Source organism: Chiloscyllium plagiosum, unplaced genomic scaffold (genome assembly GCF_037043375.1).
Source record: "Chiloscyllium plagiosum isolate Xiang-an unplaced genomic scaffold, Cpla_swu_hap1 HiC_scaffold_17, whole genome shotgun sequence".
NCBI classification, from domain to species: Eukaryota; Metazoa; Chordata; class Chondrichthyes; order Orectolobiformes; family Hemiscylliidae; genus Chiloscyllium; species Chiloscyllium plagiosum.
In genome coordinates, this window is record NW_028270155.1 from 6,193,904 (window position 1) to 6,220,558 (window position 26,655).

General features: G+C 46.4%; 1 protein-coding gene across 2 annotated transcripts in view; it reads right to left on the minus strand.

Annotated features, from left to right (window-relative positions):
* The window catches only part of LOC122558215 (uncharacterized), a 28,249-nt gene extending 16,436 nt beyond the window's left edge, over nt 1-11,813 (minus strand). For both annotated transcript variants that reach the window (XM_087995702.1, XM_043706542.2), the window contains exon 1: nt 11,321-11,813. In XM_087995702.1, the coding sequence (XP_087851828.1) occupies nt 11,321-11,644 (324 nt within the window). In that variant the 5' untranslated portion in view covers nt 11,645-11,813. The remainder of the gene's footprint in view (nt 1-11,320) is intronic.
* Between the last annotated feature and the right edge of the window lie 14,842 nt (nt 11,814-26,655).

Below are 26,655 nucleotides of genomic sequence, written 5' to 3' on the forward strand. Positions count from 1 at the left end.
GTGTTAGCCCCCTGTGTTCTCTGTCTATGACCTGATGTTTAGATTGATTCCAATCTAAAAAGTGAAATAACAGAGTTTTACATAAATTCATGCAGTTTTTGAGCTCAGAGTTCGACATGAATCTATGTGGTTTTTGAGCAAAGTGCAATGTAACTTTGTACCAAAAAAATTCACCACACACAATATATATGTGTGCATGTGGGTCTTTGTCTGTGTGTGTGTGTGTCTGTCTGGGGTGGGGGTTGTGAGTGTGAGAAAGTGTGTGTGTGTGTAGTGAGTGCAGAGTGTCTTAAGTCTGTGAGGGGGTGTATGTGTGGGAGTCTGTGTGTCTATAAGGGTGTGTGTGGGTGTCTGTGTGCGCGTCTGTGTGTATCTGTGTCTGTGTGCATGTGAGAGTGTGTGTGAGACTTAAGACACTCTGCACTCACTACACACACACACACACACACACACACACACACACATTCTCACACATTCTCACACTTTCTCACACTTTCTCACACTTTCTCACACTTTCTCACACTTTCTCACACTCACAACCTCCACATTGCACTTTGCTCAAAAACCACATAGATTCATGTCGAACTCTGAGCTCAAAACCTGCATGAATTCATGTAAAACTCTGTTATTTCACTTTTTAGATTGGAATCAATCTAAACATCAGGTCATAGACAGAGAACACAGGGGGCTAACACCTTCAACATATTGTCTAGCTATCACCATTGTTAACAGCTAACCTGAGAATGCAACTTTAAAAAAAAGGGTTTTGTGATTTACACATGAAAGAAGTGAAACTATCACTGTATTCTAACAGATGAAAGGCTTAACAGACAATCAATTCTTCAATGTATAATTTCAGTTACATCACACTGCAAATTTTTGCTACAAATTCTGTGTTATGATCGAGCCCTCCACAATCACCTGATGAGGGAGCGTCTCTCCGAAAGCTAGTGTGCTTCCAATTAAACCTGTTGGACTATAACCTGGTGTTGTGTGATTTTTAAAATTAAAACTCTAAACTGTTAAAAGCCTTAAACTGTTCTCAAATGGTTTGTGGGCAAGTTTGACAATTTCACATAGAAGCAAAATACTGTGGATATTGGGAGATGGGAAATGAAAACAAAAAAAAAACTGGAGAAACTCAGTAGATTTGACAGCATCAATGTGGAGGAAAAACAAGATGAATGCTTCGATCTGGAGAAACTATTCTTCAGAACTGGGTCTTTTCCAGTTTAGAGAAGAGTCATATTGGACTTGAAGGTTAATTCTGTTTTTCTCTCTCCACAGATGCTTTCAGTCCTGCTGAGTTTCTCCAGCACTTTGCCTCAAATTTACAACCGTCCATGCATGGGAACAACATGAGACTTTTGCCAAGGTCACAGGTATTGCAAGGTTTTTGGAGGAGAACTGTAATTCGGACAGGAATTTCTGGATTTTTTAATTTAATTGAACATGTACCTGTTAGAACGTGTTGTCGGAGTAGTGCTGAGTTGAAAGCCTGACTGTTCATCTTAATATAAAATCTGGACTGCTGCTGCTTGTGTTTTCTTATTTGGCCTTGGGAATGTGACCACAGTCAAGATCAGCAACTGTTACTCATCCCTAATTATCCTATTGAGCTGTCGTCTTGAACTGCTGCAGAACTTGGGTGTATAAAAGATACTCACAATACCCTTAAAGAGGGACATTTAGCCACACTGAAGGGATGGTGATATATTTCCAAGTCAGGATGGTGAGTGGCTTGGCAGGGAACTTGAGGGGGTGGTGTTCCTATGTATCTGCTGCCCTTGTCCTGGTGCGATCTGAGGATCGTTGGTGAATTTCTGCAGTGCATCTCATAGATTGTACACACCACTGCTACTGAGTGGTCTGCAGTGGAGGGTGTGGGTTGTGTACAGATTGAGAGAGTTGCTTCTGGCTGGTATGTTTCCTACATTACAACAGTGACAGCGTTTCAAAATGACTTCATTGGCCACAAAGCATTTTGGGATTTGGTGCTCCATAAGGTGCTACACAAATGCACATTCTTTCTCTTGAGCAACAGATTGCTAAGAGAGAGAGATTGCTGTTCAAATGACCTCCCATTGAAAAGTACCAGTGTAGAAAGCAAAGCAGCTGACAGTAAAGAGATAAATAGCAGGTAGAAAGAAATGAGGCAATGACCATAAATGCTGGAAATCCAAGATAAAAGCCAAAATGCTCAACACTATTCAATATGTCAGACACAGTTTAAGGTTTTGGGCAACGGCCTTTCTTCAGAACTGAGTTCTAGACAAAAGACATTGAGCTGAAATAAGAACAGTGATCATACTTCTTGATTGGATTTTTTAAAGATATTGCTGGTATTGATATACACAGCCAAGAGTTAGCTGCCTTTAATATGCTTTTGGTGATGCTCGTAAGGAAAAACTCCTCTGTCCTTAGAATAGACCCTGTCAAATGGGACCTGAAGCAACACAGAAATAGGAACATAAATAGGCCATTCGGCCCCTCATGGCTGATCAGATATACCTCACATCCACTTTCCTGCCTTTTCCCCAAATCCCTTGAGTTATCTACTGACCTATCTCTCTCAGCTTTAAATATATACAAGGATTCTGCCCCCTCAGCTCTCTGTGGCAAAGAATCTCCAAGATTCACAACCCTCTGAGAGAAGAAATTCCTCCACATCTCAGTCTTAAATTGATGCCCCTTTACTCTGAGACTGTGCCCTCTGATCCTGGACTCTCCCAGGTACAATCCCAACCTGTTTAGCCTTTGCTCATAAGATAATCCCTCCATACCAGGGATCATCCAGGTAAACCTTCTCTGAACTGTCTTCAACGAAATGGTATCTTTCCTTAAATAATGGAAGATATCTGTTTACAGTACTCCTGATGTCATCTCCCCAGCACCTTGTACAGTTGCAATAAGACTTCCTTACTCTTATACTCCAACGCCCTTTGAAATTATCCTGTCTCTCTGGATTATTAGTGCAGTGACAGTACCATTATACCACTGCCTCCCCTGTTTTAGACCTCTCAGCCACAGGGAACATCCTGTATCGAGCATGGCATAGTCTGTCGGAGTTGTGTATGCTTGACTGAGATCAAACCACAATTCTTCTAAGCTCCTCCAGAATGAAAGGCCAGACAGTCTATTTAAACATTCCTCGTGGGACAATCCTTCTATCCCGGGAATTAGTGTTGAGAGTGTGGAGCTGGAAAAGCACAGCAGATCAGGCAGCATCTGAGATGCAGGAGAATCAACGTTTCAGGCACAAGCCCTTCGTTAGCCCATTCCTAATGAAGGGCTCAGGCCCAAAGCATCGGCTCTCCTGCTGCTTGGATGCTGCCTGACTGGTGTGCTTTTCCAGCTCCACACTCTCGACTCTGATCTCCAACATCTGCAGTCCTCACTTACTATCCCAGGAATTAATCTGTTGAACCTTTGTTGCACTTCCTGTATAAAGAAGATTGAAATTGGACTCAATACTCTGGGTGTGGTCTCACCAAGACTCCATACAACTGCAGCAGGACATCTTGACAACTACAGGCTTGCATTCAGTGATACAACCAAAGGGAGTGCCCTCATACTTGCTTCGAACGAAGAGGCCATTATGAATATTTTATCGACGTGACTGTTAAATTCTTTTAAAAACATTTCTCTACAATTCTCATAGCATGAAAATGAAAATGAAAAATGGGAGGTGACCTCATTGATTCTTAGGGGAGTTGACAGCGTGGACATGGAGGGGATGCCTCCCCCTGGAGGAGAGTTTAGGACCAGAGGGCATCATTAGGGGGGGTCGCACATTTAAGACGTAGATGAGGAGGAATGTCTTCTCTCTGAGGAGAGAGAATTTATGGAATTCTTTGCCACAGAGGGCTATTGATCCTGGGTTATTAAGTATATTTGAAGCTAAGATAGATAGAGTTGAATCAGTAAAGGAATTGAGGGTTATGGAGATAAGGCAGGAAACTGGAGTTGAGGATGGTCAGATCAGATCAGACTTGGTCTCACTGAATGGCACAGCAGACTCAATGGGCTGAATGGCCTACTTCTGCCCCTATGTATGATGGAGTTATAAATGCACATGGTTGGGAAATTAAGAGTTGGGCAATAAATGCTGGTCCAGTTAGTGCAGCCCACATCCTCTGAATGAGGAAGAAAGGGGTGACATAATCCCTGCCATGGGAGGGTGCAACATTTCTGAGATACATCTTTACTAAGAAAGTGATGAGACTATGGGAAGGAACCCCCTCCCAGAGGGACTAGTCGAGGCGAATAATGTAGATACCCTCAAATGAAAACAAGCTAAATGTGTAAGAGTAAAGGAGTAGAAAAGCTTACTGTGGTTTATGAAGATGGAATGACAGGTACCCTGTCTGGAGCAGATCACCAGAACAAACCAGTTAGGCAGAATGGTTGGTTTACTGCGCTATACGTTCCAGGTAACTGCTGCAGTTTGTAAAAGGTTTTGTTTAAATAAAGTTGCTATGAAGTGTCAATTAAGAGTTAACTTCAGTGGTGTGGTTTTGAGTCATATGTTGGAATGGACTGGATAAAGGCAGCAGGTTCTCACCTGAAGGTGAATCGTGAACTAGTTTCTTTTTCTGTGAAAAATGGTTTTGAAAGCCTCTGGTAACAGTGACCTTGTTTTTTTTTAAATTTCCTTTTTTTAAATATACTTGTGATTGGCATAAAATTGACTGGATCCTGATTGAATCCTCAGGGTCAGATGCTGTGTGACTCCTGTCCCACACCAATGCAGATTTTTTTTCACCAGTGGGACGTGGGCATTGCTGGCTGGGCCCAGCATTTATTGCCCGTCCCTATTTGCCGTTTGAGAAGGTGGGGGTGAGCTGCCTTCTTGAACCGCTGCAGTCCATGTGCTGTAGGTTGACCCACAATGCCCTTGGGGAGGGAATTCCAGGATTTTGACCCAGTGACAGTGAAGGCATAGTGATATATTTCCGAGTCAGAACTTGCAGGTGGTGTATATCTGTTGCTCTTGTCCTTCTAGATGGAAATGGTCATGGATTTGGAAGGTGTCATTGAGGGATCCTTGGTGACCTACTGTGGTACATCCTGCAAAGAGTAGACACTGCTGGTGCCAAGCATTGGTGGAGTGGATATTGAAGCTGGTGAATGTGCCAATTAAGCGGGCTGTTTTGTCCCGGATGGTGTCATGCTTCCTCAGTGTTGTTGGAGCTACACCCAACCAGGCAAATGGGGAGTCCTCCATCACACTCCTGCCTTGTGCCTCACTTGTGGACAGGCTTTGGGGAGTCAGGTGGTTGAGTTACTCACTGTGGTACTTTCACCCTGTGACCTACCTTTGTAGTCAGCGTATTTAAATTGCTAGTCCAGTTCAGTTTTGTGTCAATAGTAAACTCAGGATGTTGATAGTGAGGAATTCAGTAATGGTAATGCCATTGATTATCAAGGGGTGATGGCTAGATTCTGTCTTGTTGGAGATGATCTGTGTTCATTTATTCACATTATTTATTAAAGACTTGGATAATGGTGTGGAAACTTGCTGATGACACACTTTTAGGCTGCATTGTAGACAAAATAGATGAAAGCATAAAATTAAAGGGATATTGGCAGACTGAGTGAATAGTCAAAACTGTGGCAGAGTTCAATGTAGCAACTGGAAAGTTATCCATGTTGGACTAAGAAAGGATTAATCAGGGTACTTTCAGGATGGTATGAAGATGAATACAGTAGATATCCAAACAGACACTAGGACTCAGGTGCAGAATTTAAATGCCACAAATAGGTGCAGAAAATAATCATGAAAGCTAATGCAATGCTGGCTTTTATATTGAGAGGACTTTTTAAAAAAATTCTTTCACAGGATGAGGGCTTCGCTGACCAGACTAGCATTTATTGCCCATCCCTAATTGCCCAGAGGGCAGTAAGGAGTCAAACACATCGCTGGGGGTCTGGAGTCACATGTACAACCAGGTAAGGATGGCAGTTCCTTCCTTAAAGGACATTAGTGGTTTTTTCTTCACAATCGACACTGGATTCATGGTCATCATTAAATTCTTAATTCTAGATTTTATGCTGAATTCAAATTCCACCATCGACCATAGCAGGTTTCAAAACATAGTCCCCAGAATGTTACCTGGATCTCTGGATAATCAGTCCAGTGATAATAATACCAGACCATTGCTTCCCATTTTAACTTCCCTGGAGTACAAGAATGCAGAAGTGCAAAATCCTGGTTAGACCCCACTGTGGGTAGATCTGGGCACCACCTTCAGAAGAATAGATTGACCTGGGTGGGGGGGGGAGAATATTGCAGGTTTACAAGAATGAACTTCAGGGGTTGTTATGAGGACAGATTGGACAAATTAGGCCTGTTTTCGCTAGAATTTAGAAGGTTAGAGTCATAGAGATGTACAGCATGGAAACAGACCCTTCAGTCCAACCTGTCCATGTCGACCAGATATCCCAACCCAATCTAGTCCCACCTGCCAGCACCCGGCCCATATCCCTCCAAACCCTTCTGATTCATATACCCATCCAAATGCCTCTTAAATGTTGCAATTGTATCAGCCTCCACCACACCCTCTGGCAGCTCATTCCATACACGTACCACCCTCTGCGTGAAAAAGTTGCAATCTGAGGAATGTTTCCAAGATATTAACAGGAAAAAACAGGATAGATAAACATGAACTATTCCCACTGATTGGGGATTCTAGAACTGGGGGCATAGTCGACAAGCTAGGGTCAGACCATTTGGGAGAGATGGTAGGAAACATTTCTACCCACAAAGGGAGGTAGAGGTTTGGAAATTTCTTCAACAAACACCAGCTGATGCTGGATCAGTTGTTAACTTTAAATCAGAGATTGATAATTTTTTGTCAAGCAACGGTATTAAGGGATACAGGCTAAAGGCAGGTATTTGGAGTTAGGCCACAGATCAGCCAGGATCTCATTGAAACACAGAACAGGCTCAAGGGGCTGAATGGCCTGCACCTGCTCCTATGGTCATTGCCTAACATTTGTCTGACATGAAAGTAACTTGCCAGTGGTCAGCCCAAACCTGGATATGATCCAAGTCTTGTTGATTTAGGACACGGATTGCTTCAGTACCTGAGGAGTCGCGAATGGTGCTGAACACTGTGCAATTGTCAGCGAACATCCCATTTCTGACCTTATGATGGACGGAAGATTATTAAAGCAGCAGCTGAAGATGGTTGGTAAACAAGCAGGAGGCTGGAAGAACACAGCAAGCCAGGCAGTATCAGGAGGTGGAGAAGTCAACGTCTTGGGTATAATCCTTCTTCAGGACTGGGGGTGAGGGTAAGGGCAACTGTAGATAAAGGGAGAAATGGGGAAGGGTTTTGAGTGGGGAGAGGGGTGGAATAGTAAAGTAGGGATAGGTGAGCACAGGTAGAGAGTACGGCCTGGTTGGTCAATGGGAGGGATGAATCTAGTTGGTGGCTGGAAGGAAAGGTCGATGAGAGGAATGTATGGGATGGGGAAGGGGCTGGGAAAGGAATCGGGGGACGGGAAGGGAGTTTTTTTGAATTTGGAGAACTCAATGTTGAGTCGTCCAGGCTGTAGGCTGCCCAGGCGGAAGATGAGATGTTGTTCCTCCAAATTGCCGTCTGGTTCCCTGTGGCAAAGCAGGAGGCCGAGGATGGACATGTTGGAAAGGGAATGGGATGGGTTATTAAAATAGGCGGTGACTGGGAGGTCCGGTCAGTCCCTGCGGGCCCGGTGGAGATGCTCAGCAAACCGTTCCCCGAGTTTACGTTTGGTCTTCCTGATGTAGAGAAGACCACATCGGGAGCACCTGATGCAGTAAACGAGGTTGGAAGAAAGGCAGGTGAACCTCTGTCACACCTGGAAGGACTGTTTGGGGCCCTGGGCAGAGGCGAGGAGTGAGGGTGTGACGGCAGGTCTTGCATCTTTTCCGGTTGCAGGGGAACATTCCTGGGGGTTCGTGGGAGAGTGGTGCAAACCAAGGACTGTCGAAGGGAACAGTCCTTGTAGAAAGCAGAGAGGGGTGGGGAGGCGGAGATGTTGGAGTTGGCGGAAATGTTTAAGGATGATGCGGAGACTGGTGGGTGTCTTCATTGCATTTGAAGAGGGGGTGGGTTTAGAGCAGTGGGGCAGGGAATGGAGGGGGTGTGGTGGAGGACTGTCTGTATGACAGATGGGGGAAAGCACGTTGTTCGAAATAGGTGGACCTCTGGGATGCTTGGGAGTGGAATGTCTCCTCATCTGAGCAGAAACGGTGGAGGTGGAGGAATTGGGAGAACGTGATGCAGGTCTTGCAGGATACTGGGTGGGAGGAGGTGTAGTCCAGGCAGTCTGTGGGAGTCTGGGGTTTATAGTAAACATCCGTCTGGAGACTGTCGTCGGAGATGGAAATGGTGAGGTCAAGAAAGGGGAGGGAGGTACCAGAGATGGACCGAGTGAATTTGAGGGTGGAGTGGAAGTTGTGGGTGAAGTTGATGAACTGCTCCAGTTCAGCCTGGGGGCAGGATGCAGCACCGATACAGCCATTGATATAATGGCAGAAGAGGTGGGGCACAGTGACTGTGTAGGGACTGTTCGATATAGCCAACAAAGAGGCAGGTGTAGCTGGGGCCCATCCGAGCCCATGGCCACCCCCTGGATTTGGAGGAAATGGGAGGAGTTAAAGGAAACGTTGTTGAGGGTGAGGACTGGTTCGGTGAGGTGGAGGAGGGTATTGGTGGAGGGGGACTGGATGGGTCTGTTGGAAAGGAAGAAGTGGAGGGCCTGGAGGCCGTCTTTGTGGGGTACGAACATGTATAAGGACCACACGTCCATAGTGAAGATAAAGCGCTGGGGCCAGGGAACTGGAAGTTAGTGAAGAGGTGAAGGGTGTGGCTGGTGTCGTGGATGTAGGTGGGAATGGCCTGAACCAAGGGGGTGAGGATGGAGTCAAAGTCGGACGAGATGGGCTCGGTGTGGCAGGAGCATGCTGAGACAATGAACTGGCTGGAGCAGTTGGGCTTGTGGATCTTGGGGAGCAGATAGAACCAGGCAGTGCAAGGCTGGGGGACTATAAGGTTGGAGGGAAGATGAGGGCATGAACAGTGCGAATGATTTTGGTTTGATGGGTCGAAGTGGAATCATGGTCAAGGGGGAGGTAGGACATGGTGTCGGAGAGCTGGTGTTCGGCCACTGTGACACAGAGGTCTGCCCTACAGACTTTGTCAGCGGGTTTGATGGTGAAACGGGGGTTGGTGCGGAGAGAGTGAGGTTGGAGTTGGTTTGGGGGGGGTGGAGAAATTGAGGCGGCTGATGTCACGTCAGGAGTCAGCAATGAAGAGGTCTAGGGTGGGTACAAGGCTGGTAGGGGGTGAGTGGGTGGAGGCAGGAGACAGGGTCCTCAGAGGGAGGCTGGGAGATTTTGTCAAAGGCATGGAGGAGATGGCAGTGGCGGAAGTAAAGCTCCACGTCGTGGCGGGTGCGGCTTTCTGGTTGGTGGCTGGCAGGAAGGGTCGATCAAAGAAAAGGAAGGGAGAGGGAGGGGCTGGGAAGGGAGTCGGGGGCTGGGAGGGAGAACTTGATGTTGAGTCCTCCGGACTGTAGGCTGCCCAGGCGGAAGATGAGGTGTTGTTCCTCCAATTTATGGTTTGGTTCAGTGTGGCAATGGAGCTGAGGACACTACCCAGAGATGTCCTGGAGCTGAGATGACCGATCTCCAACAATTACCTTCCTATCTGCCTAGTATGACTCCAACCAGCAGAGAGTTCCTCCCTCCCCCTTCACATCCCACTCCCTCCAGGTTTGCTTGGCTACGTGATGCCACACTCGGTCTAATAAGACCATGAGGAAGAGGAGCAAGAATAAGGGATGAGCTGCTTGAGTCTGCTCCACCATTCAACTGGCTGATCCAATACTCCTCACGTCCACTTTCCGATCCTTTCCCATATCTCTTGATGTGCCGACTGATTAAGAACCCATCTCAACCTTAAATGTACACAAGGACTCTGCCTCCACAGCTCAATGTGAGTTCCAATGACTCACAATCCTTGGAGAGAAGAGATTCCTCTTCAGTCTTACATTGGTGTCTTTTTATTCTGAGACTTTGCCCTCTGGTCCCAGACTCTCCTTTGAGGGGAGACATCCTCCCAGCATTGACCCTGTGAAACCCCTTAAGAATTCTGTATGTTTCAATGAGATCACCTCTCTCTCCACTAAACTCCAGTGAGTAGAGTCCCAACCTGTTTAGCCTTTGCTCCTAAGACAATCCCTCCACACTTGACTCTTATCTTTTGTCCTTTTGCTGAGTAACAGTCCCCTGATGTGCCCAAGGATGTTTGATTTCATTAAGAGATTGCTAAATAAAGTTGTTGTTGCATCGGCATTCACGTGGGAATGGCAGCATCAGTTTCCCAGGAGAACATGTAACGCAGTAAACAATGACACATAGCTGGAGTTGAACAAGGTCAGGGGGACTCTAGTCCCCACACTTGGGTGAACTTTTAGGCTCCTCTTATTCTCTGTGTCCCTGAAATGCATTTGGAGTTGCTTTAGGGTCTGCTGCTGGAGAATGTTTGGGGTGGGTCAATGCCAGCACCTTCCAGGGGAGGGGGCAGTTATGGCTACATTCACTTTAACCTCTCCAGCGCTGTGCAGACCCCCTGAAAAGCAAGTGTTACCATACACTGACCCTTCCGAATGGGTTACAGGGAAAGTGTGTTGTAGGAATGCAGTGTGTAGAAACTGGGACCAGAAAGTACCTCCCCACAGAAGACAGGAACAAGAGGAGACCATTCAGCCCATCAAGCCGCGTCTAGCATCCAACACTATCATGGGGGATCTTTTACACGGTGCTTGGTGGGCCAAAAGACCTCTTCTACACTGTACGATGCGAAAACTTCGGAATTCAATTCCACTTTCCCGCCCACTCTCTGCCTCCCGTGATTTCCGGAGACTCCAAAACTCCAGCAATCCCGGCCTTAAATATATCCCAACCTGGAACCTCCTCAGTCCCCCGCGATGGAGAACTCCCAACCCTCTTGAGTGAAATACTCTCAATGTTGTAATTCTGAATTCTTCCAAATCGAAATGTCTGTATCAGTGACGCTCAGTTACAATTTTGAAAATGAAACGGGGGGGGGGGGGGGGAGAGGTGTGTGGTGTTTATGGAGAGGTGACGAGGGAAATAGTTGCGGGAATTACAAGGAAACTGAAACCCAGAGTAGGTCCCTTCACTAGCTTGACCTGACAATGTCACCCTCTAATGTCACTGCCGGCCACAGTGATCCTGACCCCACTCAGAGATCCCTCGTCCAGCCAACCCCACTTGCCAGACCCCCCCCCCCGCCCCAACACAGACCTTGATCGACTTGATCTCCTTTCTCCAGGGCCACAGGTACAGGTTGATGCAGATCAGCTCCAGCAGCTCAAAGGCTTTCCCGAGGGCGAAGAGAGACTGCTGTCCGCTGCCCTCCCCGCTCTTGGCTTCCACAAAGCCCAGCGCCAGGCGGTAGAAATCCAGCAGCGGGAAGCGCTGGCGGGGAGAGGCCATCGAATCGAGAAGCTCCTTCCCCCGGCGGAGCTGCTCACCCTCGGCGCAGGGACACAGGCTGCCGGAGACGAAATCCTTCTGGTAGGAAGCCAGGAACTTTTGGTAAAGTTCTGCCTTGCTGCAGCCGCCCATGTTGCAGGAGGGGAATTCCCCAGCCGGCTGGATACAGTGTATCAATGTCCTGAAATGTATCAAACTCTCCCTCCGCGCTACAATGTATCCATCAGCCGCTCGCCCTTCACTCAACTTCCCAGCTCCAGGGGCAAGTTTGCTCTTGTCTGTCTCCCTCACCCTAACTGTGACAGGCAAATGGCAAACTGAAAGTGCTCCTGCGCAATGCTGCCTGCATTCGGACCCTGATCACTTCACTGTTTCACCGAGGGCGATGCTCCAGGAAACCGGCCCGGGAGGGCAAGAGATTTCTGTTTTCTTTCCCTTTAGGGGAGGCGGTGCCCCACTGATACTGTCCCTGTAGTTTGTTGTTACAGAGATCCAGGTAATGTCCTGGGGAACAAACACCGAAGACGCTCAGCAAGGGAAGGAGATGGCCTGGTATTGCTGGGCTGTTAATACAGGAGGAAGTGAGGACTGCAGATGCCGGAGCTCAGAATTGAGAATGTGGCGCTGGAAAAACACAGCAGGTCAGGCAGCATCCGAGGAGCAGGAGAATCAACGTTCCAGGCAAAAGCCCTTCATCAGGACTGTTAATGTAGAGACCCAGGTCATATCCTGCGGTGCTGAGGAAGGGTCAACAGACTCAAAACGTTAACTCTGATTTCTCTTCACAGATGCTGCCAGACCTGCTGAGTTTTTCCAGCAACTTCTGATTTTGTTTTTAATGTCCTGGCTATCTGGATTCAAATGCTGCCATGATAGATGGTGGAGTTTGAATTTGACAAACACCTGAAATTAAGAACCAAAACAGATGTCGCTGGAAAAGCTCAGTAGGTCTGGCAGCATCTGTGGAGAGAAATCAGAGTTAATGTTTTTGGTTGAGTTACTCTTCCTCAGAATTGAGATCACTAAGGGAATTAAGAGTCTAACTATGCCCATGTATCCAATGCCAATTTTTGGGGATTTGATTCCAGCCTCAGGTGACTGTCTGCATGGGTTTCCTCCGGGTGCTCCGGTTTCCTCCCATAGTCCAAAGATGTGCAGGTTATGTGGATTGGCCATGGGAAATTGCCCACAGTGTTCAGAGATGTGTAGGTTAGGTGCATTACTCAGGGGAAATGTAAAGTAATGGGGTAGAGGAATGGGTGGGATACTCTTTGGAGGGTTGGTGTGGTCTTGTTGGGCCAAATGGCCTGTTTCCACACTGTTAGGGATTCTATGATGAAGCCATCTGTCTCACTGATGCCGTTTAAGAAAGGAAACTGCCATCTAGTCTGGTCCACATGACTGCAGACCCATAGCAATGTGGTTGACTCCTAACTGCCCTCTGGGCACCTACAGATGGGTAATAAACACTGGCCTAGCCAGTGACATTGTTACGAATGAATTAAACTAAACGTCTGGCAGCACCTGTGGAGAGAGAAACAGAGAAAACATTTCGAATCCAATGACCTTTCCACTGGAAACAAAATGTGTTGGAAAAATAAGTTATTTTATACTTTTCACAGAGGCAGAGGTGGAACAATAGGCCAGACAGTATGACCCAGGGGCATCATCAAAGTGAAACAGAAAAGGGAAAAAAATGAAGGTGTGAATGCTGGTGAATTGCAACTGAATGCAAAATAAACAAGACACAAACACAACAAAAAGCTGTGGTGGGGTGGGCGGGCATGGTAAGAGAATGTAAGGAAATTAAAAAGCAGACAAGAAGTCCTCAGTTTCAGAAGTTATTGAATTCAATGCTGAGACCTTGAGGCTGGAAAGTACCTGAGCACAACATGAGTGTTGTTTATAGAACATAGAACAGTACAGGCCCTTCAGCCCTTGACCATTTATCCTACTCTAAGATCAGACTAATGTACATACCCTTCATTGTACTGGGTGGAAGAGGGATGGTGGAGGGTTAGCAGACCAGGTGTTGTTGGTGAGCCAGATCAGGACTTACAGCAGAGGTGGCAGAATGAAGGTGGACTCTCTGTTACATCCTTTTCTTCTTTTTATCCTTAACCAATTCAAAATGACGCTGGACTGTGGCGGCAGTTGAAGTTTTTTGCTGTATTTTACTGTAAAATGCAAATAACAATCAATCATTCCAATCATTTCAAAAGCTGGTGTATTGAAAAGGCAAGCAATTTGGAGGTCAGGGTCATTCTTACATGCAGAGGTGGTCCACAAAGTGAGCACCCAGTCTGTGTTTGGTCTCATCAATGGAAGGGAGGCGACATGGTGAGTAGCGAATGTCCTAGGGGCTGTGGCCTGAATTACACCAGGGCAGATGGTAGAATTGGAATTCAATATCAAAATGACATTTAATAATAAAAGCAAAATACTGCAGATGCTGCAAATCCGGAATAAAAGCAGAAATTGCTGGAGAAACTCAGCAGGTCTGGTAGCATCTGTGGATAGAAAAACAGCATTAATGTTGCCAGTCCAGTGTGACTCATCTTCAGAACCAGAATTAACATCGTCTTTGTCTTTTGCATTGGGTCTCTGTGAGTTTTACTGTTGAAATTTTCCACCAATTTCTGTTTATAAATTTAATGGTGACCATGGAACCATTGTTGACTTTAATAAGAACTGATCTGGTTCGTTAATTTCCTTCAGGGCAGAAAATCTGCTGATCTTACCTGGTGTGGCCGACATGTGACTCCAGACTCAGCGATGTGGTTGTCTCTGAGCTGCCTCTAAAATGGCTCAGCAAAGCAGTCAGTGTATCCAAAGGCAATTAGGGATGGGTAATAGATGCTGGCCCAGCCAGTGATGCCCACATTCCATGAGTAATTAAAAAAAAATCTTTCTTCACAACTGATGCAATTCTGAAGAAGGGTCACTGGACCCAAGATGCTGTCAGACCTGCTGAATTTCTCCAGCACTTTCTGTTTTTATAGAGTCGTAGAAATGTACAGCACAGAAACAGATCTTCCATCCAACCCGTCCATGCCGACCGGATATCCCAACCCAATCTAGTCCCATTTGCCAGCACTTGGCCCATTTCCCTCTAAACCCTTCCTATTCATATACCCATCTGGATGCCTTCTAATTGTTTAATTGTACCAGCCTCCACCACTTCCTCTGACAGCACATTCCATACACGCACCACCATGTGCGTGAAGAAGTTGCCCCTTAGGTCTCTTTTAAATCTCTCCCCTCTCACCCTAAACCTACGCCCTCTGGTTTTGGACTCCCCTAACCTGGGAAAAATACCTTGTCTATTTATCCTATCCAAATCCCTCATGATTTTATAAACCTCTATAAGGTCACCCCCCAGCCTTCAACGCTCCAGGGAAAACAGCCTCAGCCTGTTCAGCCTCTCCCTATAGCTCAAACTTTCCAAACCTGGAAACATCCTTGCAAATCTTTTCTGCACCCTTTCAAGTTTCACAATATAGCAGGAGGCCAGAATTGAATGCTATTTCCACTGTACTCATTAGAATTTAGAAGAATGAGTGGAGATCTTATAGAATCATATAAAACTATGAAGGGAATAGATAAAATAGAATCAGGGAGGTTGTTTCCACTGGTGGCTGAAACTAGGACTAGGGGGCATAGCCTCAAAATAAGGGGGAGCAGACATAGGACTGAGCTGAGGAGGAACTTCTTCACCCAAAGGGTTGTGAATCTGGAATCCCCTGCCCAGTGAAACAGTGTGGAGGCTACCTCACTGGATATTTTTAAGGCAAAGATAGATTTTTGAACAGTAAAGGAATTAATGGTTATGGTGAGCGGGTGGCTAAGTGAAACTGAGTCCAGCCATGGTCTTATTTAATGGTAGAGCAAGCTCAAATGGGCCAGATAGCCCACTCCTGCTCCTATTCCTTATGTCAAACATCTGGAGTCCTATGTCTTTGTCTCTCCTCCTGGGAGATAGCCCTCCTCCACACCCACACTTTAAGGCATTGATTGGTATCTGCTGGCCTGTCCTGTCCTCCAGGGGTCATTCTACATAGAGGGCATCACTTCTATCTTCACATTCCTAATGCTTATCCTGTCTCTCTCAATCATTTAAATATTAAACAACCTTGCATTCAACAATCTCTGTGTGACCTCTGGCACCTGCTCCTTGTTTGAACATATTTATATTCTGTTACTTCCAGCACACACTTATTCTTTGAGCTTGGGATCAAATGAACGTTATGAGTTTTCAAACAAGATGCCCTCGAAGTTTATTCGTGAGATGTGACTAGCCCAAATTTGTTGCCCATTTTGAATTGCTCACGTTGCTGCCAAAGGAGGCTTGATATTTGTGTCAAGCTAACATATTTGTTATGTATGGCTGTAGCCTGAAGGAGTTAATAAGAAACAATTGTGTAATTCCACCCTCTGGGATATACGGGACAGTGTCTGGCAAGAGCTAGACAATTCTAATTGTAATTGTTCTAGACTGACAGACGTACCCCTCCTGGTAAAAACCATGTAACTTTGACTATCCTGGGATACATATGTTTCTTATTTAAAAAGATTATTTCAAAGAAGTGTCATATTCAACTTAAAACATTAACTTAGTTTCTCTGTTGACAGATACTGTCAAACCTGCTGAGTTGCTCTAGTATTTCTGTTTTTATTTCCAATTTCCAACATCCCCCAGTACATTGCTTTCATTATTTGATTTTTTTATTGAATTCAAATTTCCCTGACACACGTCTCCTTCAAATATACTATAGGAAAGTAAAGTCGTCATAGTCCCACTGGCTGCTCTCTCATTACTGAGAGATGACGGATGGGGTTTAACCTGAGGGTCACCACACCTCAGGAGAGGGGTGAGGTTGAGAAGACAGGACCTCAGCTGATACAGGAATTGAATCTGTGCTGTGGGTGTCACTCTGCATCACAAACCTACTGTCTGAGCTAACTAACTCCCCACAAAGTGTGCTTTAATAGTACAATTGTCAGATTACATTAATAAGCTACTTCTTATGAGTCAAGTGCATGCCTGTATTGCAAAGACTGATTTGTTGTTAATCCTTCATCACTGAATACCAGTGAGCCCTATAGACTGATGTTAGAGGAAGGGTTAGAGTAGCAAAACCAGTCAAAGACGATCCTGGTGCAGATGCAAGCTGCAGGAATCTTTCACAGCAATATTCTTTGAAAAGAATTGTTTTATGCATTTGAGATAAAACAGCATGTGGGACCAGAGATAGAAATGACGGATAATTTATATAGTGTGGGGATGATACTGGCCTAACAACAATATCCAGCTGTTTAGGGAAGTTCCAATATCCGGAGAATAGACTGCGACATTTTATAAATGTAGTCACAACAAAGCTCTAATTGCGTAGAATTGGTCAATGGCTTTGATACTGAGAATAATGAGAGATGATCTTCAAAAGCTTAATGGAATAGGCATTGAAAGGTTGTTTCCCCTTGGCTGGGCTGGGGTGGGGGCGGGGGCATCTAGAATGCGGGGTCACAGTTTCACAGTAGGGAGTTGGGTTATTTGTGATTGAGATGAAGAGAAATTTCTTCACTCAGATGGCAGTGAATCTTTGAAATTCTCTATTCCAGAGGGCTCTCACTGTTTGCTGGTGGGTTTACTCAAGATTGAGTTTTTCTGGGTCGTGGCTGTACTGAGGGACAGTGTGTGTGTGTGTGTGTGTGTGTGTGTGTGTGTGTGAATGTGAGGTAGAAGGTCCCCCTGAAATGTATTGAATGGTTGAACAGACTCAAAGGGTCAAATGGTCTTCTTCAGCTCCTACTTGTCAGCTCCTATGCTTTGTGCCGCTGTCCTGCCAATTCTCCCATCATTGTGGAGAAGACCTGCAGTTCCATAATATTACTGCTAGGGGGCGGTGGTGAGCTCCTCATCCACTCATGGCTCATCAGCACCGCCAAAAGGAATAGAGTTGCTTTGCATCTCATAAACAATGCAAAATTAATGGATAAATCCCAATGGCACATGAAAATGCTACACGGAATAATTTACTTCTTTGTTGCATAGGCTAATGGAGCATTCATTTTGTGCACAGCAGCATCTCAGAACAGGCATTGTTCATTCCTTCATGTTAGGAGTGGAATGAGGAGGAATATTGACCAAGAAAAAAGGGAGAGAATTTCTTACTCACACTTCAAGCCTTAACCTGGTCAATGATTCACAGGCTCCTGGGTACTCAGAGCCAGGCAAGGACATACATGAGCAGGATATGTAGTGTGATCATTGACATTGAAATCTGGGAGACAGTCACTGACAGCCATGATCTCTGGATGTTCCCTAATCAACCTGTTCAGAGATGTTATTACACAATTCTCCCTGTGTCTGCGTGGGTTTCCTCCGGGTGCTCCGGTTTCCTCCCACAGTCCAAAGATGTGCAGGTTAGGTGAACTGGCCATGCTAAATTGCCCATAGTGTTAGGTGCATCATTCAGAGGGGAATGAGACTGGGTTACTCTTCGGAGGGTCGGTGTGGACTTGTTGGGCCGAAGGGCCTGTTTTCGCACTGTAGGGAATCTAATCTAATTAATCTAGCCTCTGGAGCTGGTGGGTCTTGAACCCGGGCCTCCTATCTCAGAGGAAGGGACATTACCACTGCACCACAAGTATACTTCACCATGATCATTGGGAGCTGCCTACTTTGGGGAGCTTGGAAAGAAACAAAGAGAAACTAAAATGCTCTCAGACAGAAGAGAGTCCAGGGAAATCAAACGCCATTAACCTGCGCCTTCTCAACCCATTACCTTCCTCTGCAGTGAACAAGACAGACACTGCATGTTCCTGAGCCACCCCACGAGATGTTTAACAAAGAGTTGTGTTGACCAGCACAGGGTTATGGGGCAAAGGCAGGAAAGTGGAGTTGAAGATCAGATCAGCCACGATCTCAGTGAATGACAGAGCTGACTCGATTGGCTGAATGCCCTACTTGTGCACCTACATCTTATCTTTGCATCATTCACACCCGGACCACTACACCCTCCCTCCAGCAGAGAATGAGCAGTTTGTGCAGTTACTGCAGGTGTGTGGTTTCCTGCTTTTGATGAGTTCAGGGTATACCATAGCAGCTCCTGGAACTTGATCACCATGAAGGAGTCTAGAACTTTGCTAAACTGCTGTACTGTAGGTTTAACATCATAACACACAAGCTTTCTGTAGTGAGTACAACATCCTCAGTGACCCAGTCCTCCTCTAGAATACAACTCAAGGTAGTGTTGAATTCATCTCTTCACCACTGCAGTCAGTCATGACCTCCCCTGCATTTGTGTCCTATGAGTCAAAACGTGTGGTGCTGGAAAAGCACAGCCGGTCAGGCAGCATCCGAGGAGCAGGAGAGTTGAGGTTTTGAGCATAAGCTCTTCATCAGAAATGTGGGGTGGCCCAAGGGGGCTGAGAGATAAATGGGAGGGGCATGGGGCTGGGGGAAGGTAGCTGGCTATGTGATAGGGAGATAGAGGTTGGGGGGTTGAAGGTGATAGGTCAGAGAAGAGGGTGGAGCAGATAGATGGGAAGGTGGATGCTCAGGTAGGACAGTTCAAGAGGGCAGTGCCAAGTTGGAGGGTTGGATCTGGGATAAGGTGGGGGAAGGGAAGATTAAGAAATTGGTGAAATCCACACTAATCCCGTGTGGTTGGAGGGTCCCATGGCAGAAGATGAGGCTTTCTTCCTCCAGGTGTCGAGTGGCTAGAGTTTGGCAGTGGAGGAGGCCCAGGACTTGCATGTCCTTGGCGGAGTGGGAGGGGGAGTTGAAGTGTTTGGCCACAGGGCAGTGGGGCTGGTTGGTGTGGGTGTCCCAGAGATGTTCTCTGAAACATTCCACAAGTTGGCATCCTGTCTCCCCAATGTAGAGGAGACCACATTGAGAGCAACAGACACAGCAGATGAGGTGTTTGGATGTGCAGGAAAATCTCTGCCGGATGTGCAAAGATTGGGGCCTTGGATGGAGGAGCATCCTTTGTTTCCTATGAAGCTATTTTCCTTGCTGATAGATCTATTGCCTTTCTGAAGTCTTCACACATGCTCCTAGTATTCCCTGTGTCAAAGGACATCTGAATATTCCAGCATAGTTAAAACCAGACATCGTTGCTGTGCCTCCTAACTGTTTGTCGGAGTTTACTTGGAGAAGCTGTCACTGCCCTCAGAGTTTTTTTGGTTTGGCCATCTTGTGCAATTGATGACAGTGGACCAGTTGGTTTTGATAACAGGTTCTGCCACAATATTGTGAGCCTTCAATCTGTTAGCATTCTCCCACTGTTGGTTTCCAAATGCTGAGCGTTTAGAATTGGATGATGTCACGCAGTCTTTGGTGGAGAAGTGTGCAGTCAAACAAGATGCCCAGCTGGAGGCAGATGTATCATCTCCAATTCTTTATAATAATGCAAAACTAATCAATGTAATTTATACTGATTGCAATCACACAATAAATTGTATCACGTTGCAGAGGACAAGTCCCACTTCTAGTTAAGATTCAGCCATGGTTTATCCTCCATTACTGCGAGACATGATGTTGGAACATGGATTGGTAGAATCAATCTACCCCAATCATAGATCAACATCCGGTTTCCTCCCACAGTCCAAAGATGTGCAGGTCAGGTGAATTGGCCATACTAAATTGCCCATAGTGTTAGGTAAGGGGTAAATGTAGGGGTATGGGTGGGTTGCGCTTCGGCGGGGCAGTGTGGACTTGTTGGGCCGAAGGGCCTGTTTCCACACTGTAAGTAATCTAATCTAATCTAATCTAAACAAACACTACCACACATGATGGCAGCGTAAGGATTGTTGCATAAGAATCTTGAGGTAGCAACAATGAGAAAAAAAAATGACCCCGAAGAAAGGGTTTTCACAAGACGAGTGAGTTTTCTGCTTTAAGGACATGACTGAGTTTGGATAGCCAGTCAGTTCCTCAGTGGAAAGGCAGGTAATGGCACCAGTAGCAGAGCTCAAAGCAGCTGTCCAGCAGAAAACTTCCACCTCAGGGTTAGTAAGAGGTTCAGGAGAAAGGTGTGGTGTGGGTGAGGAAGGCAGTAAAACAAAGTCACATTGGCAAGTGACCGGGTCTGCGAGAAGATGGAGCCTTGGGAGTATTTCAGAGCTCTATAATTAAGGTTAGAAACACCTTCCTGAAGAAGTGGGGTGAAGGGCCTTAAAATAACTGCACTAAAGGCCAAAAACAAACACAGAGATTTCTGGACAACCTCAGCAAGTCTGGCAGTAACTGTGGAGAGTCCAATGTGACTCTTCTTCAGTTCTGAAGATCTAAATAGATTGTGAAGAGAGGATGTAATGGAAAAAGATGGTTCAAAGCTTGTGACAAGACCAGGATGTTCATAATTTAAACGGTAATGTTGGCTGGAGGATTTATCGAGGTCAGGCCGCAGCCACATCAGTTTATTGTAGATGGTATCTTGGATTATGTTCCATTTCACTTCTGAACGCTATGCAGTGTATAACTATTCAATAAAGTTGTTGAGTAGCTGTGTGGGTAAAGTGATACGGGAACAATATTTCTGATTTGATTGGAAACCCTTTGCCAAGAGTTATATCCTAACCCTGACACGCAACAGGAAGTGATCAGTATCACAGTGCTGTGTGAGAGGAGAATGGTGTTGACAGTCGTGTCTGCTAATGATTATAGAATCCCTACAGCATGGGGGGCAGGCCATTCAGCCCATACTGACCCTCTAAAGAGCATCCCACAAAGACTCAACACCTACTCTCTCCCTGTAACCCTGCATTTCCCATGGTCAATTCACCCTAACCTGCACATCTTTGCACTGTGAGTGGAAACTGGAGCACCCGGAGGGGACCCACACTGACACAGGGAGAATGTACAAACTCCATACAGACGGTCGCCTGAGGCTGGAATCGAACTCAGGTGTCTGGCACTGTGAGCCACCATGCCACTCTCTGTGATCACATCCTGCTGCTGTCAATATCCTGAACTCTGGGACACAGTGAGACCTGGTTTTTAGTTACTACACAAAGCTCATGGTAGCAGCAAAACGCCAATAGTTTCTGTTCATTCTCATTTACCTTCCCCAGACCACTGTGCCTGAGGCAAGAGGGTTACACCTCCCAGTCCACACCCTGACTCTTGTGTTGAAATCTCCTCAGTTGTTACAAATGTTCTGAATTACTGATTCCGCTGATGCTTCATCATAGACCTGGGATTTTACCTCTGCCCCAAAGGAAAGTGAGGCCTGCAGATGCTCGAAAGTCAGAGTTGATAAAGTGTGGCGCTGGAAAAGCACGACATTCAGGCAGCATCTGAGAAGCAAGTGAATCGACGTTTCAGGCATCAGGACTTCCTGATGAAGAGTTTTGCCCGAAGTGTCGACTCTCTTGCTTATCAGATGCTGTCTGACCTGCTGTGCTGTTCCAGCGCCACACCTCTGCACCACAGTGCTGGAGTTCAGATAGCCAGGAAGTAAACTGGCCCTGTCTGAGTCAAGAGGCAGATGGAGAGAACATGTTCTGAATCATTTCTGGATGATTTTATCATGAAGAATGGCAAGTTCCTAATGCAGCAAGCACAGAGAATGCTGGAGAAACTCAGCAGGTCTGGCAGCATCTTTGAGAGAGGAACAGAATCCCATGTGACTCGTCTCTGTGTTTGTTTCAGATAAAGACAAAATTCTGTGGCTGCCAGACTTCGTCTTTATTTAAGAGTTCCTTCTGAACTCTTCCAGAGGGAAGTGATCCACTCCCAGGGAGCCCGGTGCGTGTAGTGAGACCACAGCAATATTCAGCCTCGTATGTTCCCTGTGCCTTGTGCTGGCTACACGTCCCCTCTCCATGCTCCTGACATTCCAGTCTGTTCAGAGTTGGCCTCTTCTTTCATTTTGAAATTTAAAAAATTCAGTCATTGACTGGGTCAGCACGTATTATCCGGAGGGCTGTTAAGAGTCAGTCACATTGTTGTGTGGCTGGGGTCACACATGGGCTGGACCAGAGTAAGGACATCCACCATCAGATGTGGTGGAACAGTGGCTCAGTGGTTAGCACTGCTGCCTTACAGCACCAGAGATCCAGGTTCGATTCCAGTCTTGGGTGACTGTCTGTGTGGAGATTCTACATTCTCCCCGTGTCTGTGTGGGTCTGCTCCAGGTGCTCCAGTTTCCCCCCACAATCCAAAGATGTGCCGGTTAGATGAATTGGCCATGCTAAATTGCCTGTAGTGTTCAGGGATGTGTAGGTTAGTTGCATTATTGGGGTTAATGTAGAGGAATGGGTTTGGGTGGGATACTCTTCGTAAGGTTGGTGTGGACTTGTTGGGTAGAAGGGCCTGTTCCCACATCTGTAGGGGTTGTATGACTTCCTTCCCTAAAGACATTGGGGAAACAGATTGTACAACAAACTCCCACATGGTCATCCCCATTCCTGATTTGTATTAAATGCAGATTCTATTTCCCATGGTGGGATTCAAACCCGTATCCCCAGAGTGGTTGGATCAGTTTTCCTGCAGGCCATTACCTCCCCTCATGTTGCTATTTTGCTGAGTGCGATAAACTCTCTTCACTTGTTGAGCAGTGATTCCAATCATTGACCTGGACAGGATGTGGGGGTCAGCATCTTGCAGTTTGGGCTGTGTGTGGCCAGTGTTTGACCAGGGAGACATGGTGGGTCCCACCACAGGAGACAGCCTGCAGCACTTCTAATCTAAACCAATCAAATTGGGGTTCTCAGTTGTAATTGCTCTCCCATGCTGTGTCAATCCATGCTCTCCTACAGTGTTCCTGGCCACTAATCTGGGCAACATTTATCTTATCTCTGAGCTGCCGAACACCAGGATCCCCATTTTCCCACCACATTTTGGAGCTACCAGAAGGATGACAGGCATCACTCCACCTTTGGGCTTCAGTCCAGCTTTTCTGTCGGGGTTTATGGCTCTCCTGAGGTCCCCCCACATCAGAGTTATGTGCCCATCGCTGGGGGTTTGAGTGCCAGGGTGGGTCCACATGCTAGGGGCTGGCAAACTGCCGATCCCAGCGCCAAACTTCCTCCAGGTTCCTGAGAAGCTTTGGCCTGGAGCTGTGAGGGATCCAGTTCCCATGTGTCACCACCAGGAGGTACAGTCGAGAGCTGTGTACTGACAGGGGGTCGATGTACATACTGGGTTCTGCCTGTTTGCATTGCTGTTAGCGAGGGGCGCGGGCTCAAAGGGAGAAGCGAAATAACAGAAAAACATGGAATACAGGCTAACCCCCTTTACATTGATTTGTTTGTCCAACAGGTCAATGTGACTCCGGTTTAAAGTCTCAACAACATGGTTAAATAGTGCACGGTGTTTGTGACAGAGTTAAAAGCTGCAGCTCTCTGACGTTGAGAGGGAGTGCAACCGACAGAGACAAACTGGCCCATTTCTCTCTTGTGAAGGAGGAACTTGCACTTCTAATGCACCCCTTATTGATCTGAAGCATTAACTCTCTCCACAGTCGCTGTCCAGATCATTGATTTTGCTGCCTCCAATCCATTTTTAATGATGTTGTTTAAGGCATAAATATTGGCCTGGAGACTATGGAGAGCTCTGCTCTTGTACAGCCAGCATTGTGGGATCTTTTGAACTCACCTGGAATGCCAGCTGGGGCCTTGGGTTAACATCTCATTTGAAAGGCAACAAATCCTGGAAGTGTAGCATTAAGATGCCAGTGTAGATTATGTTTGAAGTTAGGGTCGAAACCATGACCCACTGAGCTTGTGTTGTGAGCTCTACCTCCTGATCCGAGGCTAACATTCCATCAGCAGTGAGAGGAATATAAATATAGGAACTGAAAATAGATAGAGCCACATGAGTCACTTCGAAATAGAGATTTTCAATCACATCCTCTTGTTTTCTTTTGTGTGGCTGGTATCCAGTTACTGATGACTGGCACACATTGTGTGACATTGATCCTAATTTCAGCAAACATCAATAACAACATGTCTCGATGAATTAATGTGTCTCAGTGCTGGATACTGAGTTGTACCCTGCAGCCCTGAGATGAACAGCATTCTCTGGCCCCTGCTGAGAACATTGATTCAAGACTTCACTAACAGAGAGAGGCAAAACTGGTTTGTCAGAAGCTAAGAGTCCAGAACCTTAAGGCAAAACACAGAGTCCCAGCAATATGTACTCTATTTATCCGTATTCACTGATTGGACATGGGTGTCACTGGCTGGGTCAGCATTTATTGTCCATCCCCTAGTTGCCCTTGAGAATGATAGAATTTCCAAATTGTGGAAGCAGGCCATTTCATCCATCAAACCCACACTGCCCCTCCAGGGAACAGCCCACCCAGAATCCCACAGCCAATCCACCTTAACCTACACACCTTTGGACTGCAGGAGGAAACCCACACAGACACGGGGAGAATGTGCAAACTCCACACAGACAGTCGACTGAGGGTGGAAACAAACCTGGGTCCCTGGTACTGTGAGACAGCAGTGCTAACCACTGAACCACGATGCCACCCAAGAGCAGGTGGTGATGAACTGACTTCTTGAACCACTGGAGTCCATGTGCAGTAGGAAGACTCACAAAGCTGTTACAGAGTCATAGAGTCATAGAGGTGTATAGCCTGGAAACAGACCCTTTAGTCCAACTTGTTCATGTCAACCAGATATCCTAAATTAATCTAGTTCCATTTACCAGCATTTGGCCCATATCCCTCTAAACCTTTCTATTCATGTATGTGTGTGCACATTCAGCGATTGACCGAGCATATTGCAACACTGATGAAAGAACTCGAGGACCTTAGGCTCATCCGAGAGAACGAGATCTTTCTGGACAAGACCTTCAGTGAGGTTATTACACCAATCATACCAGAAGAGAGCAGAAGAGAGCAGACGATGAGGAAGGCAGAGAGGAGACAGGTGCAAGAGACCCCGGGCGAAGTACTTGTCGGGAACAAGTTGAATCTTTTGGAAACAGTAGAGACAGATGACACTACCAGTCTGCGAGGCGGCCAGGTCTGTCAATCAAAAGTTGCCGCAGAGGCAGAGCGGAAGAGTCGGACATCACACAGAGCCATGGTAATAGGGGACCCCATTGTGAGAGGAACTGACCGGGGTTTTTGTGGTAGCAGGCGGGACTTAAGGATGTTGTGTTGCCTTCCTGGTGCCAGGGTTAAAGCCATCACAGACAGAGTGCAGGAAATCCTCAAGGACGAAGGTGAAGAGCCAGAGGTGGTGGTACATGTCGGCACAAATGATGTCGGGAAGAAGAGGAGGAACATACTACAGCAGGACTTCGGAGAACTAGGAAGTAGTCTGAAAAGCAGGACGTCCAAGGTCGTTATCTCTGGTTTGCTTCCAGTTCCTTGGGCTGGTGAGGCCAGAAACAGGGAGATAATGGACTTGAACGTGTGGTTGGGGAACTGGTGCAGGAAGCAAGGATTTAAGTTCTTGGATTACTGGGGTATATTTTGTGGTAAGCATAAATTCTACAAGAGAGACGGTTTACACCTTAATAGGTTAGGGACCAGCATTCTGTCAGGCAGGTTTGCTACTGCAACACAGCTACGTTTAAACTAAGTAGCGGAGGGAGGGGACAAGCTGGATGTTTAAAAAGGAAATTGAAGGGAAAGTTAGAACAAGAGAAGTCAAGAAAGACAACTGTATTAATGAAGCAGAAAACTCGGAAAGGCATCATGCTGTAAGGTTGAGTGAAATAAGGGTTGATGGGAAGGGTGAGAGCAGTAACAAATTAAGAATACTATACATGAATGCACGAAGTATTAGAAATAAGATGGATGAGCTTGAGGCTCTTTTGGAAATTGGCAGATACGATATTGTGGAGATAACTGAGACGTGGCTTCAAGTGGACAGGGCCTGGGAAATGAATATTCAAGGCTACACGTGCTATCGTAAGGACAGACTGACGGGCAGAGGGGGTGGGGTGGCCATGTTGGCAAGGGAGGATATTCAGTCCCTTGCGCGGGGGGACCTAGAGTCAGGGGATGTAGAGTCAGTGTGGATAGAGCTGCGAAATACTAAGGGTAATAAGACCCTCTTGGGAGTCATCTACAGGCCCCCAAACAGTAGACTGGATGTCGGATGTAAGTTAAATCAGGAGCTGAAATTGGCCTGTCGCAAAGATGTTACTACAGTTGTTATGGGGGATTTTA